This window comes from Leucoraja erinacea, chromosome 7, assembly GCF_028641065.1.
Source record: "Leucoraja erinacea ecotype New England chromosome 7, Leri_hhj_1, whole genome shotgun sequence".
NCBI lineage: Eukaryota > Metazoa > Chordata > Chondrichthyes > Rajiformes > Rajidae > Leucoraja > Leucoraja erinaceus.
In genome coordinates, this window is record NC_073383.1 from 22,725,259 (window position 1) to 22,741,658 (window position 16,400).

A 16,400-nucleotide genomic window follows, 5' to 3' on the forward strand; every position below is an offset into this window, starting at 1 on the left:
TAAATTCAGAATTTGTGAATCAAAGCAATCAGACTACCGTGGACTTTTAGTAACAGTTCTAGGGATGAGAATGGCACCCCAGAAGGTATCCTCATCTTTGTGGCAACCACTAAAACAGTTTGCTTATTCACAGTTGACTTCACTTGTTCGAAGAGCCACACTTAAGGAAAGTGAACGGATTCCTAAATATGAAAAAGTACATAATTTTAAGGTAAGGATGTGAATTTAATATCATTTAAAATGTGCATTTGTGAATTTCAAAATGAAATAATGTGTTTGATAATTTAATTTATAAATGATCGTCTTCAGGTAATGTTTGTATTTTAGAATTGATTATAGAATTTAAATTGAATGTTTTTTCACAATTCCTATTGAAAAATTAGCAAATTGAACTTTTATTAAAACCTTGTTTAAATTGTAATAAACCTGTTAAATTTACAAAATACTCACTGGAGTACTGGATGTTATATAATGCTGTCTGTGATCATTTCTTCTGACCATTACCTTTAAAAAATACTACACATGCAATTAAATATTCACGGTTGGACTAACCCACAATCAATTGAAACAAAATGCACATTTTTAACAGTAACATCTTCATACATTTAGTTCTTTAAGAATATGATTTATTTTAGGAAATTAAATTTATATTTAGTTGCATCTTCACTTAATACGCCAGCTAAATCCTTTTTGCCAAGCCTAGTCTGATGTTTTTGATATTTGTTGCAGATATTACCTGCCTCGGGTGTAAGATTGGGCTTCTTGACTGTTAGAAGCGGAGGGCTGTATTGTTTCTAATGCTAATTAGATAGTTGTAATAAAAGATAGAACTAGTACTCATAAATAGTAAATTCTATTATTTCTAATATCATTTTTACTAGAGTCGGTCATAATCAGAAAATAATCCCAACCTTTGTGAATAGAAATGCATAGGTTCATGAGGTATTTGTACTATAATTCTCTTATACTCTGCACAATAGTGAAAGAGCACTAAAACATTTTTGCCCTTAAGCAATTTTTGCCGTTTAAGACTGTTTCTAAATATTTATGACAATGACTTGACATAAGTTCCCTTTGGATAGAATTCTTAAAGTAGCAAATATATCCCAAAAGCATTTCATAAGGGGCTTTAATTCCTCGAGGTATTTTTCTTTTTTTTAATTGATATTCAGTAACCTCGTGGTTTGTTATTTAATCAACGGAAATGCTTAAACATTAGAGCTTCTGCAATTATTTGTTTATCTAATGTTTATCAATCAATTGAGTTGATAAAGTTAATAATACTTTGAGTGCGTTTAATCATTGCCATGTTTTTCAGAGAACAGAATAAATGCTTCTTTGAACAGAATCTGATAAAACATTGTTACATCGTTATTTTAATATTATGTATGATTGTTAGCTCTGCCAGTTATATTGTTTATGTACAATTGCAGTCTGAAAAATAATTTATTTTCACTCTGCTTATTTTCAGCATCAGCAAAAAAAAATTATTATATATTTGTGTATAGCAATAGTTACAAACGTCTTGTTTGGTAATGTTTGTATTATTTATTTTTCAATCCATATTCAAACAAATTGCAAGGGAAAGCCTCAACAAGTTTAGCCAGTTTAGTTTTACTATATTCCAGTATTTACTAATGCACCTTTGATTTAAAAAAAATATTGTTGGAATAAATTAGCAGTGTTCCACTTCTGAAAATGGCTATTGTTAAAATATTGTTTCTCCTGAGAATCTAAAAATACTCATACTGCTTGCTGTTGGTTGCCATGGTAATGTATTCATGTCCAATGGGTTGTATGAAAACGCTTAGTGGTTATGAGTTTTTTACTTAATGTTTTAATTACTTGTTTCAAGACTAAAGTATTGTTATTTTTAAAATATCTCTTCAACTTTTGTTGAATGGTTCTGCATTTTAATCAAACAATTCATTTCAGTAAATCTTGGTGCCGTCATATACAATGTTATTTTCCTAATGTTACATTTTACAGGTTCACACATTCCGAGGGCCTCACTGGTGTGAATACTGTGCCAATTTTATGTGGGGCTTAATTGCTCAGGGTGTGAAATGTGCAGGTACTTTCTTCTTTTAAATAATAATTTTATTTTCATAATTTGGTTTTTGAATTGAAATATGTTTGGATGTACGTTAAACATGATTAACAATGAAATCTTTAAGTAATTTCTTAAAATTGCATGCTTTTCGTCAAAATGCTACTATTAAATGATAAAAGCCAGCTTTAACCCTATTTAAAGTGAACCTTGTACAAGGTTGCCAATTCTACTTTATTTATGATCTATTTGTGATTTTTTTTTTAAAGTACAGAGATAAAAGTTGCCATTTTGGGGTGGAATATCAAACAATGTATTATAAATTGTCTATTTATGATTTTGCTTTCTAAGTATCAAATGCATGTTAAATGTCTGATTGGTATAGTGCAGAAAAATCAAATTATTCAATTCCACTGATAATTATGGCAGTATTTTATCAATGTCAAATCAGGACACTTAGGAAAATTCATGCCCATTAGTTCTTAAAGTCTACTTTTTTAGTTATGCTAAAATAATCAAACTGTTTATCCCATCATGTTTGCATCTGTGTTTTCTCCCTAAGTTACCAAGTCTAATCCCAAATGTTTATTTTCCCATGTCACTTAACATTTCTCTTCAAACAATTGTGGAATTTTACTTCAAAATATTTATAGATATTGCTGATCTGTCAAAATTGTATCTTCCTCCACTTTAAATACTTATAATAATCTTCAGCACTCTGAGTAAGAGAATATCAGAGACCTTCTATGAAAATAAATGCCTACATATCTAGGATTCAAATGACAAGCCTCTTAAAATGCCCAAGATTCTCCCCCCAATTTTTTTTTTTTCACCATCCATCTTGTCATTCCCTCCTAGGATCTTGTATGTTTCAAAAGATCATCTCTCATTTTTCTAAACTCCAAAGAATAGATACCCAACCTGTTTAGCAGTTCTTGTAGGGTGGCACAACAGGTAGAGCTGCTGCCTCACCATGCCAGAAAATTGGGTTTGATCTGTGTGGAGTTTGCATGTTCTCCCTGTGACTGCATGAGTTTCCTCTCAAATACATGCAGGTTTATCAGTTAATTGGCCGCTAAAAATTGCCCCTAATGTGTTGGGAATAGACGAAAAGTGGGTAAACCAAAGTGCGCAAAGGCAAGGGATTACCTCTTTGGCGTCACAAATGCAATGTATTCCACAGTATTCCTTTTAACAGCCATGCTTTAATCAGTGTCCATTTTTCAAAATGGAGCCTTCACAATCTTTCTGCAATTTCCATCCACATAATGGAAATACAAATTGCTAGGAAATGTTTGGAAAATTAAAAAAATTACAGCAAAATCATGAGCTATGAGCCAGGTACAACACTACCACTTTTGTTCTCTGAGTGCCTTGTTGCCACTTCTGAAACGAGTGAAAAATGAATGATGGCTGCGGTCAACACAAATTTTAGGTACTTTATCAGGTGATTGCAGAAAATAAATACAATATAATTGATCTAAATTATTTGTGTTGGAATAATTGTAATGTTATCATCATTTTAAATATTTCTCCTTTTCTCTATTGTTAGATTGTGGCTTGAATGTTCACAAACAGTGTTCCAAGATGGTTCCACATGATTGCAAGCCTGATTTGAAACATGTGAAAAAAGTTTACAGCTGCGACCTGACAACACTGGTTAAAGCACATAATACAAAAAGACCAATGGTGGTGGATATGTGCATCCGAGAAATTGAAAGCAGAGGTAGGAACCACAAATCATCTTGGATATTGACAGTGATTGATAGATATCATGTTAATGAACATAGAAACATAGAAAATAGGTGCAGGAGTAGGCCATTCGGGAAGAGGGAGAATAACAAAGGTGGAACTGGAGCGAGAGGGAACCGCTGTGAGGGGGGTGGAAGAACGAAGGAGGACATGGCATGGGGGAGGGGGAGGGAGGAGAATATAGGTGGATCCGGCGTGGAGGAACAGCCATGAGGGGTGGAAGGGGGAGGGGGAAGAGGGAGAACAAAGAAGGACGTGGCGCGGGATACTTTTTTACTTTGTCAGCGACCTTTACATGGCGTCTTTTGGGTATGCAGTCAAATAATTTCACTGTCACATGTGTGAAAGTATTCAATTTAATTCAAAATATTCGGTTGGATAAGCATAAGCAATGTATAAAGAAAAATTGGAATTAATGTGGGATTAGTGTAAATGGGTGGTTAATGGCCAGTGCAGAATTAATGGACCAAAGGTCTTATGTCTGCTGTATGTCTCTCTGGCTTCAGTTTTCTTTACTAATACAGCTTTCAATTTCCATTTATTATTATTATTATTATTTCTACATTTTGTAGGTTTGATGTCAGAAGGCTTGTACAGAGTATCAGGATTTAGTGATCTGATTGAAGATGTCAAGCTGGCATTTGACAGAGGTATGTGTCACTAAACTTTGCACAACAAACAGAAGTGCAGTATTTGGTATTCACAGCAAGCAGATTGACACTATTATATTTACTTACTTTTTAGACTTCTGTCCAATTAGTTTTCAGTTATTGAATTATATCAATCTAATAAAAGAAAATGAAGATTATCAGATTTTGTTTTGTTTCACAACAGTTGAAGGTTAAAATAAACCCTATAAATATTTCAGTGCTCCAACTTCAAGTCAAGTCAAGTTTATTTGTCACATACACATACGAGATGTGCAGTGAAATGAAAGTGGCAATGCTCGCGGACTTTTGTGCAAAAGACAAACAACAAAACAACCAAACAAATTATAAACACAATCATAACATACATATTCCTTTACATAATAAATAATGGAAGGAAAAACGTTCAGTAGAGCTTCTGAAGCTAGATTAGTAGGAGAGTCACAAAAGCTAATATCAGTTTGGTAACTGTGTGAATTTAGGCTAGTAGCTGTATAGAGAGATTGAACAAACTTGAATTGTTTTCTCTGAAACTTCAGAGGCTGAGGGGACACGATAGAGGTTCTTGAGTAATGATAGAGTAGGATGGGATAGAAAGTCAACGACTTGTTCCAAGACTGGAAATGTCAAATACCAGAGAGCATAGCTTTAAATTGAAGAAGAACGTTCAAAGAAGATGTGCAAGGCAAGTCATTTTACACAGATAGTGGTAGGTGCCTAGAATGTGTTCTCAGGTGGAGGGCAGAGGAGGTGGAAACAGATACAATAGTGGTGTTCAAGAAGCATTTGAGCGGGCACTTGAACATGTAAGGAATGGAGGGATGTGGATCATGTGCAGGTAGATGGGATTAGTTTAAATTGGCAGCATGCTTGGCACAGACATTGTGGATTGATTAACTGTACTGTGCTGTACTGATCTATGTTTTGTGAAATATAACAGCAGCCGGTTGAAAAGAGTGATAAATCTATTTTTCTTGATTGGAGACAATTTATTCTTTGAGCTTAAGCATTTCTGTTTGATTATCAGTAAAATCATGCAAATAAGTCTGTAACTTGGGGTTTATTTTGGTAGGTATTGAGTCAGAGTCTAACTGCCTCTTAAATGTTGTTAACATTTCTGCTTCTACCACTTCCCCTGGTGGCACTTTCCAGTTACTACCACTCGCTGTTTGTGGGTAAATTTAAAACAAAAGCCTAATAGATCACCCTTAAACTTTCCCCCCCTTTCACCTTAAACCAATGCCTCTGTCATTTGTCATTTCCACCTTGGAAAAAGGCTCTGATTATCCATCCTATCTATACCTCTCATAATTTTATATACGTACCAGATCACCCTCAGCCTCCAATGCTCCAAAGAAAACTATCGAAGTTTGTCCAATCTCTCCTTTTGGCTGACACTGATATCCAAGCAACATCCCAGTGAACTTCTGCACCATCTTCAAATTCTCCACATCCTTCCTTTAATGCAGAATCCCGAACTCAACACAATACTCCAAATGTGGCCTAACTTAAGTTGTATACAGCGACAGAATGACTTCTGACATTTATACTCAATACCCAAACTGATGAAGGCAAGAAAGCCATACGGTTTATTTACCACGCCATCTATGTGTGTTGCACATTCAGGTATCAAGATCTCAAGATCCCTCAACATTTATGCTTCCAAATGTCCTGCCATTTACTGTATATTTTCTTCTTACATTTCACCTCCCAAAATGCAACACTTCACACTTGTCCAATTTAAAACCCAAGTAGTTCTCACCCCCATCCTCAGAGTGGCAGCATTGCATCATTCTGTGCCCTGCTGTTGCACAGTGCCTTGCCATTTTCCATTGAGGTGGTTTGGCTGGCAACAAGCCATCACGGGTAGTAGAAAATGTAAGTCCACTGTTGGTTCAACATAGTTGGGGTAACCTGTGCCTTTACTTTAGACTTGCAGCATGGAAACAGGCACTTGGACCCGCTGAGTCCACACGAGCCAGCGATCACCCTATACACTCGCACTATTCTACATACTCGGGACAATTTACGGAAGCCAATTAACCTACGAAAACGTAGGTTAATTGGCTTCATATGGCTTGGCAACTATTAACAAGTTCTGCAATATTCTTGCAATATTTTGCTCAAGCAGTGTAAATATTTATAAAAATGCTTTAATTTGCCCCTTAAACAGTCACCCAACCAAAAGCAATTGTCCACTGTTCTACCCTTTTCAAGCAGTGTAAAAGTTAGGTTATCATATTTCGGCTAAACCTTAAGTATACTAATATTTTTTCATCAAAACCACGCAACCTTAGCTGAAAATGTTTACAATTAAAATGGCAATTGTGTTTAATTTTATAAAGTCATCTTTTATAATATCATAATCCCAAACTAGATATCAACATTTCCACTGCAAATCAGTATGTGCTATATTATGAAAGGAAATGCAATTTACAAATGTTGTAGATTTTCACCATCTTCAGTGGACCAGTGACATAATGGTGCAGCAGTTAGTGCTGTTGCCTCATATTTCCAGGGGACCATGTTCAATTCTGACCTTTTTGTGGTGTCTGTCTGGAGTTTGCACATTCTCCTTGTGACTGTAGGTTTTTGCCTGTTTGTCTGACTTCCTCTCACATCTAGAAGGTGCGTTGATCAGTTAGCTGGCTGCAGTAAATTATCCACTAGGGTAACTGAAATACTCACAGGGGGAATTGAATGTGTGAGAGCATAAAGTAGTAGGGGGGATGGGACTGATGGGATTGCTCTGTTGAGAACTGCATGTACATGATGAGCTCAATGGCCTCTTTCCTGGGTCATAATAAGACTTTGATATGATTGTACCTAAAATGTCTGTAACTTGATACTATTCATGGTGAAATATGAAGCTTGCAATTGCAACAATTGCTCACCTTTCTGAATATTGTTGTGTTAGTTGGAACTAAAGTAATAACCTGCTATGCTCTCTGCAGGAATCTGCAGGATTCGAATGACATATTGAATCTGTCATGAATGTAATACCATACTGATATTGAATTGAATATCTGTTTATTTTGATTTTGTTTACCGTTTGGCTCCTAGATGGTGAGAAAGCAGACATTTCTGTGAATATTTATGAAGATATAAATATCATCACTGGAGCGCTTAAACTTTACTTCAGAGATTTGCCTATTCCAACTATCACATATGATGCATATCCAAAATTTATTGAAGCAGCTCGTGAGTAAAGTTATTTTAAGTGTTTACAATTTAATATAAGAAGATATTCTTAATATTCAATTGTGTGTCAATCAAGGGTGGCATGATAGCACAACCTAATACAGCCACTAACCAGAGACCTGTTTGTGCTGGAGTTTGCACAATATCACCGTGACCATGTGAGTTTCTTCCAGGTCCTCCAGTTTCCCCACATGTCCCAAGGTTATGCAGGTTGGGAGATTAGATGGCTGCTGTAAATTGGCCGGTGGATAGTTGAGTGGTATAATCTGTGTGGAGTTGATCAAAATGTGGGGAATATTTTTTTTAATTGGATTAATGTAGAATTAATATAAATGGGTGGTTGATATTCAGCTTGTACTGGATAGGCCAAAGATCCTGTTTCCATGCTGCATCTCTCGATAACTCTAATACTGATGAACTTTGCTTTGCAAATAGTTTCAGGAAGAAACCTTTCAATAACCACTGTTTATAAACGGTCGATGTCTCTGATTAGTGATTAGCATTTGATTAGTCTTTTTGAATTTATGTTTATCACATTTCTTGGGCATAACGGTTTCAGAACATATTCTCTGGTGAAATAAACGTAACATGACTTTGTTTCAAACATTCATTATTTTTAAAGACCTTCAGCAAAACTCACAAGAGTCCCATAAATTGCTCTGTTGAAGAACAGTCCTAATTCGATTCAGAAAGTTTTCTCACTGTTCAGCATCATTCTAGAAGCACCAGAAACTTCAGCAGTCTGAGATCAGAGGGATTAAGGGAAAACTGATTTCCAGCAAATGAGTTGCAACATTAAGTATTGTTTATAATTGTTTTCCCATTTGAAGATTGGTCTTCGTGAACCTGCTTTTGTAAAAGCTAAATGAGAAGAATCCTCGTTCAGGGAATAAACATTGTAGTTTTATTTATGGCAGAAGTATTTTGTTAAAATGCTCTTTTCCTTGCATAACTTTTAAACAATTTCTATTTAATGTCAAGGTTGAATAATTTGTGAAACTTTGCAAATATTTGAATGATTTATATTTTGTTTTTATTCCAGAGATTACAGATCCAGAAGAGCGATTAGAGTCCGTTCATGAAGCATTAAAAATGTTACCACCTGCACACTGTGAAACTCTGAGATACCTTATGGCTCATCTAAAAAGGTATGTTATAGCTATTGATAACAGTTTGTATAGATTTGATAGAAATTTTACAAAAATTGTATTTGACTTTGATACATGTATTCTTTGATACATGTATTCATTTTCTTGACTAGAAATGTTTGCTTATCGGAAATTAAATCTACACTCATAAAATCTATTTACATGTTTATATTTCTGTTGACAAAAGATTCTGCCGATGCTGGAATCTGGAGCAAAAGTCAAACTGCTGGAGGAACAAAAGGATTGATACCAGGTCTTGAGTCCAAACATTGACCCAGTACCTTGGCTCCAGTATTCAAGACTTCCTCCAGTAGTTTGTTTTTCATATCTTTCTTCCTTCATTTTCCCATATTTCCCATATGGCTCTGGAGAGGGTCCAGAGGAGGTTTTCAAGAATGATCCCAGGAATGAGTAGGTTAACATATGATGAGCATTTGGCAGCACTGGGCCTATACTCGCTGGAGTTTAGAGAAATGAGGGGGCACCTCATTGAAACGTACAGAATAGTGAAAGGTTTGGATAGAGTGGATGTGGAGAAGATGTTTCCACCAGTGGGAGAGTCTCGGACTAGAAGCCATATTAGAAGTATTTGTTGAACTTGGGATTCAAATTCTAAAGTCCCAGTTACAAGTGTAAAGGTAGCTACATTGTTTATTTTAAGCTACATTTAAACAGTTAATGATGATGACAGCATCCAAGATATTCCAATTCTGTAGTTTCCAAATATAGATTAGTTATTGATTTCATTAAATTTGTGTTACAACAGCATAGCAGCTATATTTCTGAACAAGCACATCAAAGGTGTAAATTAATAGTTCAGAAACACCAGCTCAGTTCCCTACACAGCAGATGGAAACTTATATATGTTTATTTTCACAAATCCTGAATAACAAGCTAGATTTTTATTTCTATGAGGAATGTCAGACTGTCACATCAACCTACTTAGTTTAATGATTTCCACCTAAGACGTACCAGACTGATCCAGTCAGGCTTGTTTGTTACGTCCCAAAGTAATATGTGTGACATTTAACTATCTTTGAAATGGTCCAGCACCCCTTGTATGAAACTGCTTCAAAAAATAAATAATGTTAATACAATCAGGCTGGCCACTTTGCATTAGCTTACGCACTGGACTAAGACATAATAAAGGAGAACCCATAAAAAAGGAACACGTTCAACCATGTAGGGGAACGTGCCAACATTGGCTGTCCTGTTCCATAAACACTTTTTTTACTGAACATTCCACGCTTCTTCCTCATCTTCCCCAGCAGCACTAACCAATGAATCAAGGGTTAAGAAAGGGGTGGTCCCAGGAGTTTGTAATGTTAATTCTGGACTCGTGAAGACTCATGGAATCAGGCTAAATGTGGACAATGAAACTCCCGATTCATTATCGTCTACTTCCATCACTCAGATTGATATATCAACATTTAATGTTGACTACCACGGAAGAAACATTAGGTATAGGAAAAGAACAGAATCTGCCTTGGGGGACTGCTGGGAAAGGGTCAATTGTTGAACTGCAGATTGTGCTGGCCAAGTCTTGAAGTTGATGACTAGCAGCTTGTGGTAGGTAATAAAAGAACCATTGTGGAAATGCAACTTTACCTCTGTCCAGATCGGGTTCCCTATTATAGATGCCTCTAACCATGATATTATAAATAGACTGCAGTATCACAGTGTCCATGTGGAGTCTAAGGACAACTTTCACATTGGTGACAACCTTCACCATGTTGTACGACACTGCAATGGTGTTAAACGAGGTGGATTTCAAACACATCTTGTAACTAAGATTAAACACCCAGTATCTTGCACCGTATCCACAGCAGCAAATTTCTATTAAACTGCAATTATGTAATTTAATTGACTAGCAGCAGCAGCAGCAGCAGGGCACCTAAAAGTGCAATGCAGACCTGCAGAAGCTACAGCACAGGACCAAAAGCATGCTAAACCATAGAAGGAGTGTGCTGTAAGGAGAGATAAGCAATTTCATAAAAAATAGATTAGACCAAAGTTCTGTTGCATTTCTGTTGTATAGAACTGGACACAGGAGACTCCATGAAAGTCACCATTAACTAATGGTGGAGGCCAGCACATGAATGTAAAGCATAGGCTAACTTGTTTATACCAATGTCCAACGAGAAGTACTGGATTGATTAAGTATCTTGAGTTCCTCCCAAGATCTCCCAAGATCTCCACCACTCACATCTGTCTGCAACGCAAGCCAGTAAAGAACTCACCAGCGCCTTCCAAGTTCACGCTTTAAGTTGCCTAAAACAAAAGTGACAATACAGATTATATTTGGTCTGTTGGATGGAAGAGATCGAGTGGGCTAAGTGGTCTTATTTCAAGATTTGTTCTTGTGAATTGGGTATCTACCTCTATTGTGTGTGAAAGCTCAGTGATAATTTACTTACTAGGGGGTATCCTTGATGTTTGATTAGAGAGCAAATAAAGTAAATATGTAGGATTTTTAGTAAAAAGCATACTATATTAATTTACAATAAGGCTTGATTGAAGTTATGTTTTTGGTATCTTGTGCCTGAGTGAATATTACAAGTAGTGTACTTAAATGGATGATTATTTCTCACAGGGTTACCCGACATGAGAAGGACAACCTGATGAATGCGGAGAACCTTGGGATTGTTTTCGGACCAACTCTAATGCGAGCCCCAGAGCAGGATCCCATGGCAGCCTTAAATGACATACGCTATCAAAGACAATTAGTAGAGATGCTCATCCAAAATGAAGATGTTTTATTTTGAACTTGTTGAGAGGGCATTTTAAAACAATCATAGAAAGAATGAGTTAGATTAATTTATGCTGTTTTATGCTGGTAGTTGTTTCAGTGGACAGATCAAAATGACAGCAATCCTTTGTACTTTTTGTATGGTAGCTCAGACATAATTTTGAATACTAAAACTGCTGGATTGTACTTGGATTCCATAATGACAGCTAAATTTATGATTTGCATGATTTGATTCTTATTTTTGTCATCTTGATTGGAGCATCAGAAATGTTGCTGCTTTTTAAAAAAAATAGTATCAAATGAGCTTGCATGTTTGTGAGTTGTGTTTGAGTGTTTGTTAAATAATCCAACTGCACTTGTAGTTGATAATTTTAGACTAGGGATGAGGCTATAAACAGGATATAATATAAAAATAATTGCAATCAGTAACACTTGCGATTGAACATTTCAGTCTTGAACCATGGTATAATTTATCATTGTTGTATACACTTCACACGTAAATCTTCTTCTGAAGTAATTTCTTTTGTATAATATTTCTGTACAACATATGTGAATCAGTACCAAATATCATCAGGTATTTATTTCATTTGGAGTTAACATTTATTTTTTACATTAATTTATTAAAGTTTTCATCAATGTATTTTTAAGAAAACAACTGAGAAATATTCAGTGATACTCTTTGCATTTCGTCATATTCCTGAGTGGTTACTTAATTGCAATGAGTTCAAAGTCAGTGTAAAGTAATGGTCTAAAACAAATATTGTTGGCAGTTAAAAGTTATTAAACATTTGGAAGAACTGGCCCTAGAAGATTGAAAGTATATTTATAACTTGCAGGCAAAATCAAGGAAGCACCAACTTTGGAGTGCAGTATTAGTCTGAGCCGAAGAATAATACTTATTCAGAATAATATACTCTGAATTGCATTAACAACGTAATTCTGCCTTTAATGTCAGAAGTTAAATCATTTTTCAAAACTTATTTTGCATAGTGAGTTTAAGAGGATATAAGCTCTATCTCTTGATTAGATGAATTCAAAGTGGTGTTACTTACTCCTTCGATTATTTTGCTCTGCACACATTTATGCATTATGTTTGAATAATATTATTGAAATCTAATAGCCAAACAAGGAAAAGATTTCCTCAAGTTCAGACATGTGACAGTGCTGTGATAAAGGAATAAAAACATTTGTTTAATATTTAATATAATGAAGGAGGTGCAATTTGGCAGTGCTACAAAATGTATTTACTAATATCACAGAAACGTCTCGTGTAGCTTTTAATAAAGCATTTGAAATTGTTTTAGAATGAATGAATGCGAAATTAAGAATGGACATTCTTTTTTAGAAAGTTGACAATGGTCACAGATTCGTCAAAGGGATATTGTATAAATGGTCTGAATTCTTCTGAGAAATGCCATATGGAAGGTTCAAACTTCCTACGATCACTGGTGATTTCCTGTCTACACTTCTGCCTTGGATTCTTCATGCAGTCCAACAGTAGAGCAGCAGTTAACTACAGTTTTCTACAAGTTGCAGTATGAAAAATGCCAGCTTAACTTACAGCAGGTTGGACCTGTCACATATCTAGAAGCTATATTCATTTCAATCGACATGAATGATTACAAAGGAAAGTGGTAACTTTCAGATAATTATCTTGAATTATCTAGGTTTACTTGCATGAATTATTTTCTGATATTTCTAACTTTTAATTTAATTATATTTTTGATAATTTAAAAACATTTTATGTAGTGATGAATTTTAAGTTGTTTAATTGCCTATAAATGGCAGAAATATGCAAATAGATTTGAGCTTTCTTCAGAGGCGATTAAGCCTAGGATTGTGGTTTAAACAGATGTCAAAGCTTTTTTGTGGTTGGTGCATGTTTAGGCCCTACTATTTACAATCAGGAGGTCCTGGGTTGTCTTTGACAAAGTTGCTGCTTAAAGGTCCAAACAAGGCAACTTGGGACCTGGCGCTTAAGGGATGGTGAGCATGGGCTCCTTGCTCCTCTCAGGAAATTCTGGACCAATTTATTTTTTTCAAGGTAGCTTGGTCCCAGGCTCACCTGTGTGGTTCAAGGACTTGTGTATTGTTTCAGAAATGTATGCTCAGTTAGTAATAGGATCATACAAGCAAATACCAACACTATCCCATCAATGGTTATGAGTTGATACAACATTTTTAAAGGACTTTGATATTTCCTAGGGAACAATCCATAAAAATACTCTGTTATTTCAGACTCTAAGGTTAAGAGACTCTTGATTTAAATTTGTGATTAATGCAACGTGTACTGAGATGCAGTGAAAAGCTTTGTTTTGCATGCGATCCAAACAGATCAGATATACTATACATAAATGCGATTAAGTCAAACACAAGTACAATGCATAGGGCAATGGGGAAGATGCAGATTGCAGAATATAGTTCTCAGCATCGTAGCGCATCAGTTCCATAAATAGTCCAATGTCCACAATGTGGTAGAGGTGAATTGGATAATACCCTAGCTTATGGAAGGACAGTTCAGAATCCTGATAACAGAAGGCAAGAAACTGTTCATGCAGAGTCCGATGAAGCATGCTTTCAAGCTTCTGTATCTATACAAAATATCTTGCAAGACTAATCAAAGGTTAGTTTTAAGTATCAGTGTTATAACAATGATCAGAAAAGGAAAGCTAACTTGTTTTTGATATGCTGTGAGGACAAAAAAATGTTGTCAATTACAAAATTGTATTGAGGGAAATCTTCTGGTAGAACAACAGCTTCAATATAACTCCAAAATTAGTTCTAGCGTTGATGGTTATTCAAATCACAACCCTAAAGAACTATTGGATTTTATATTTTGCTTATAGTAATTTTTTTAATCGTTTTCTCAAATATTAAAATAGTTTAACTTTCAGGAGCTGGTGGTGGGCCATGCACACAGAACGCATTGTAACTAAAGTTTTCTTAGTTCCATGTTTTGCAACCGCTGATCTTGGAAGAACCTAAACTGTATCAAATAAGACAAATAAACTTCTAATGAATATTACGTTAACTAATGCTTCTCTTGGGAAATGTATTAATTTAAATGTTTTAAAACATGCCCAATTATAACTTAGAAATATTTTAAAAGCTTTATCTGAGTGTAAATACTTTTGCCTGGTGTATCTTCTATTATTTTGTTCAAAGCAAGGGTGAAATCACTTTGAATTATATGTGTTAAACCATATAATGCACAGTATACTATCTAAAAACAAAGGGAATCAATTACATTTTCATAATGGATATGATTGGACGGTGCGAAAAGTTGTGATTTACCAACTTCAAGCTGAATTTAACCTAGAATATCTCTATAATCACATACAGTATTCTCATAGGAAATATTGAGTTTATCAATTAACTCTGTGGAGGGAGTTTGACTAAAGCAGATGCATGTAAGTCTCAGCTGTTTTGTTGGATTGAGACTATGAGATGAAATTGAGCAGGAGTCACATGGCAATAATTGTTTTCTCACACATTTTATGGATCTAGTTGCAATTTATTTGTTTTAGGAATGATATTCAAGCCAGACAGATCCATGTGTAACAGAATATAGATACAAACAATAGAGTTCCAAAGGATTGCCGATGGTAGATAATGTCCTGTCCTGTGAGGATAGTACACACGGCTGCTGCTAAGATGGTGCTGTGCATCCTTAAGACTAGAAGATGTGATTACTTTAAAAATTTGGAAAATCAGGTAATCAATATTAGGATAATTGCTCCCTTTTACATCCCAAGAATAATTTGATGATTTTCTGTGTAGATTGGCATGAGATTTCAATTACATGACCTGCTAAAGTCAAGTAAACCCAGCAAGATTTCAATAATGTATTTTAAAAGGGGAATTACATAATGTACACTAAGTATTTCTGAAATGTGGAAAACAAATTAAACTCCTTTTGGATATATAATTGGTACTGTGGAGGTGAACTGGATTACATAGTTTTATAATGAAGGTATTACAGATTATAATGCCCAAAATATTATTTGCTGATAATGTGGAGCTTCATTTAAATTACCTGTTTCCATTAAAACAATTAGACTTTAGAGCTTTAAGTAAATATCATTTGGTGGTAGATCAGAAAACTTTGCAGATCTGAAAATACCCACTAGCTTTGGTTGCCGCTGAAAACCAACAAGCCTTGTAGAATTTATTTGTATCTGTAAAATAGTGAGATCTGAAGTGTGAAATCTGCATGTGTTGAAGTGCCATCTTTAATATATCAATGGATAGATATATATGACATTGAGAGTTGTTTGCTATTATCTGTGAGTTATGTGCTTTATTTAAGAAGTATCATTGTGAACTGCTTGACTGCCAAAATAAATTTGGATTATCATCGAGAAAGAACGTCTTGGGCTTTAATTGATTTGCTTAGCTGTTATTTTTAAATGATGTGTTGTCAAGTTTAAATTTTTCAGATACATCAGCAATAAATGACTGCTACTGATTTAGAGTTCCTAATGTTATTCTGTTAATCATTCATTGTCAGTTTAAACAGTCTGCATCTTGCCCTTGGCCCTTCATCAGGTATTTAAGTACAGAAAGCATTGAAGTGGAAAAGCTTTGCACATTTATTACCTAATCTGAATTGCAGATAGGCATAATATCTGTAGCTATTTTCAGGAGGAAAGCTGAATAGTATTTTACATTTGAAGTACCAATTTGCTGGCTAATTTCATTCACAATGATGTAGATGTTGGTACAGTGCCCTTCATAATGTTCGGGACAGACCCATCATTTGTCTTTGTACTCCACAATTTGAGATTTGTAATAGAAAAAATCACGTGGTTGAAGTGCACATTGTCAGATTTTATTAAAGGTCATTTTTACAC

General features: G+C 35.1%; 1 protein-coding gene across 2 annotated transcripts in view; it reads left to right on the forward strand.

Moving 5' to 3' along the window:
• The window catches only part of chn1 (chimerin 1), an 85,556-nt gene extending 69,533 nt beyond the window's left edge, over window positions 1-16,023 (forward strand). For both annotated transcript variants that reach the window (XM_055637934.1, XM_055637935.1), the window contains exons 8-14: window positions 134-211; window positions 1,990-2,074; window positions 3,603-3,776; window positions 4,375-4,452; window positions 7,513-7,650; window positions 8,693-8,798; window positions 11,392-16,023. In XM_055637934.1, the coding sequence (XP_055493909.1) occupies window positions 134-211; window positions 1,990-2,074; window positions 3,603-3,776; window positions 4,375-4,452; window positions 7,513-7,650; window positions 8,693-8,798; window positions 11,392-11,563 (831 nt within the window). In that variant the 3' untranslated portion in view covers window positions 11,564-16,023. The remainder of the gene's footprint in view (window positions 1-133; window positions 212-1,989; window positions 2,075-3,602; window positions 3,777-4,374; window positions 4,453-7,512; window positions 7,651-8,692; window positions 8,799-11,391) is intronic.
• Window positions 16,024-16,400: the final 377 nt, after the last annotated feature.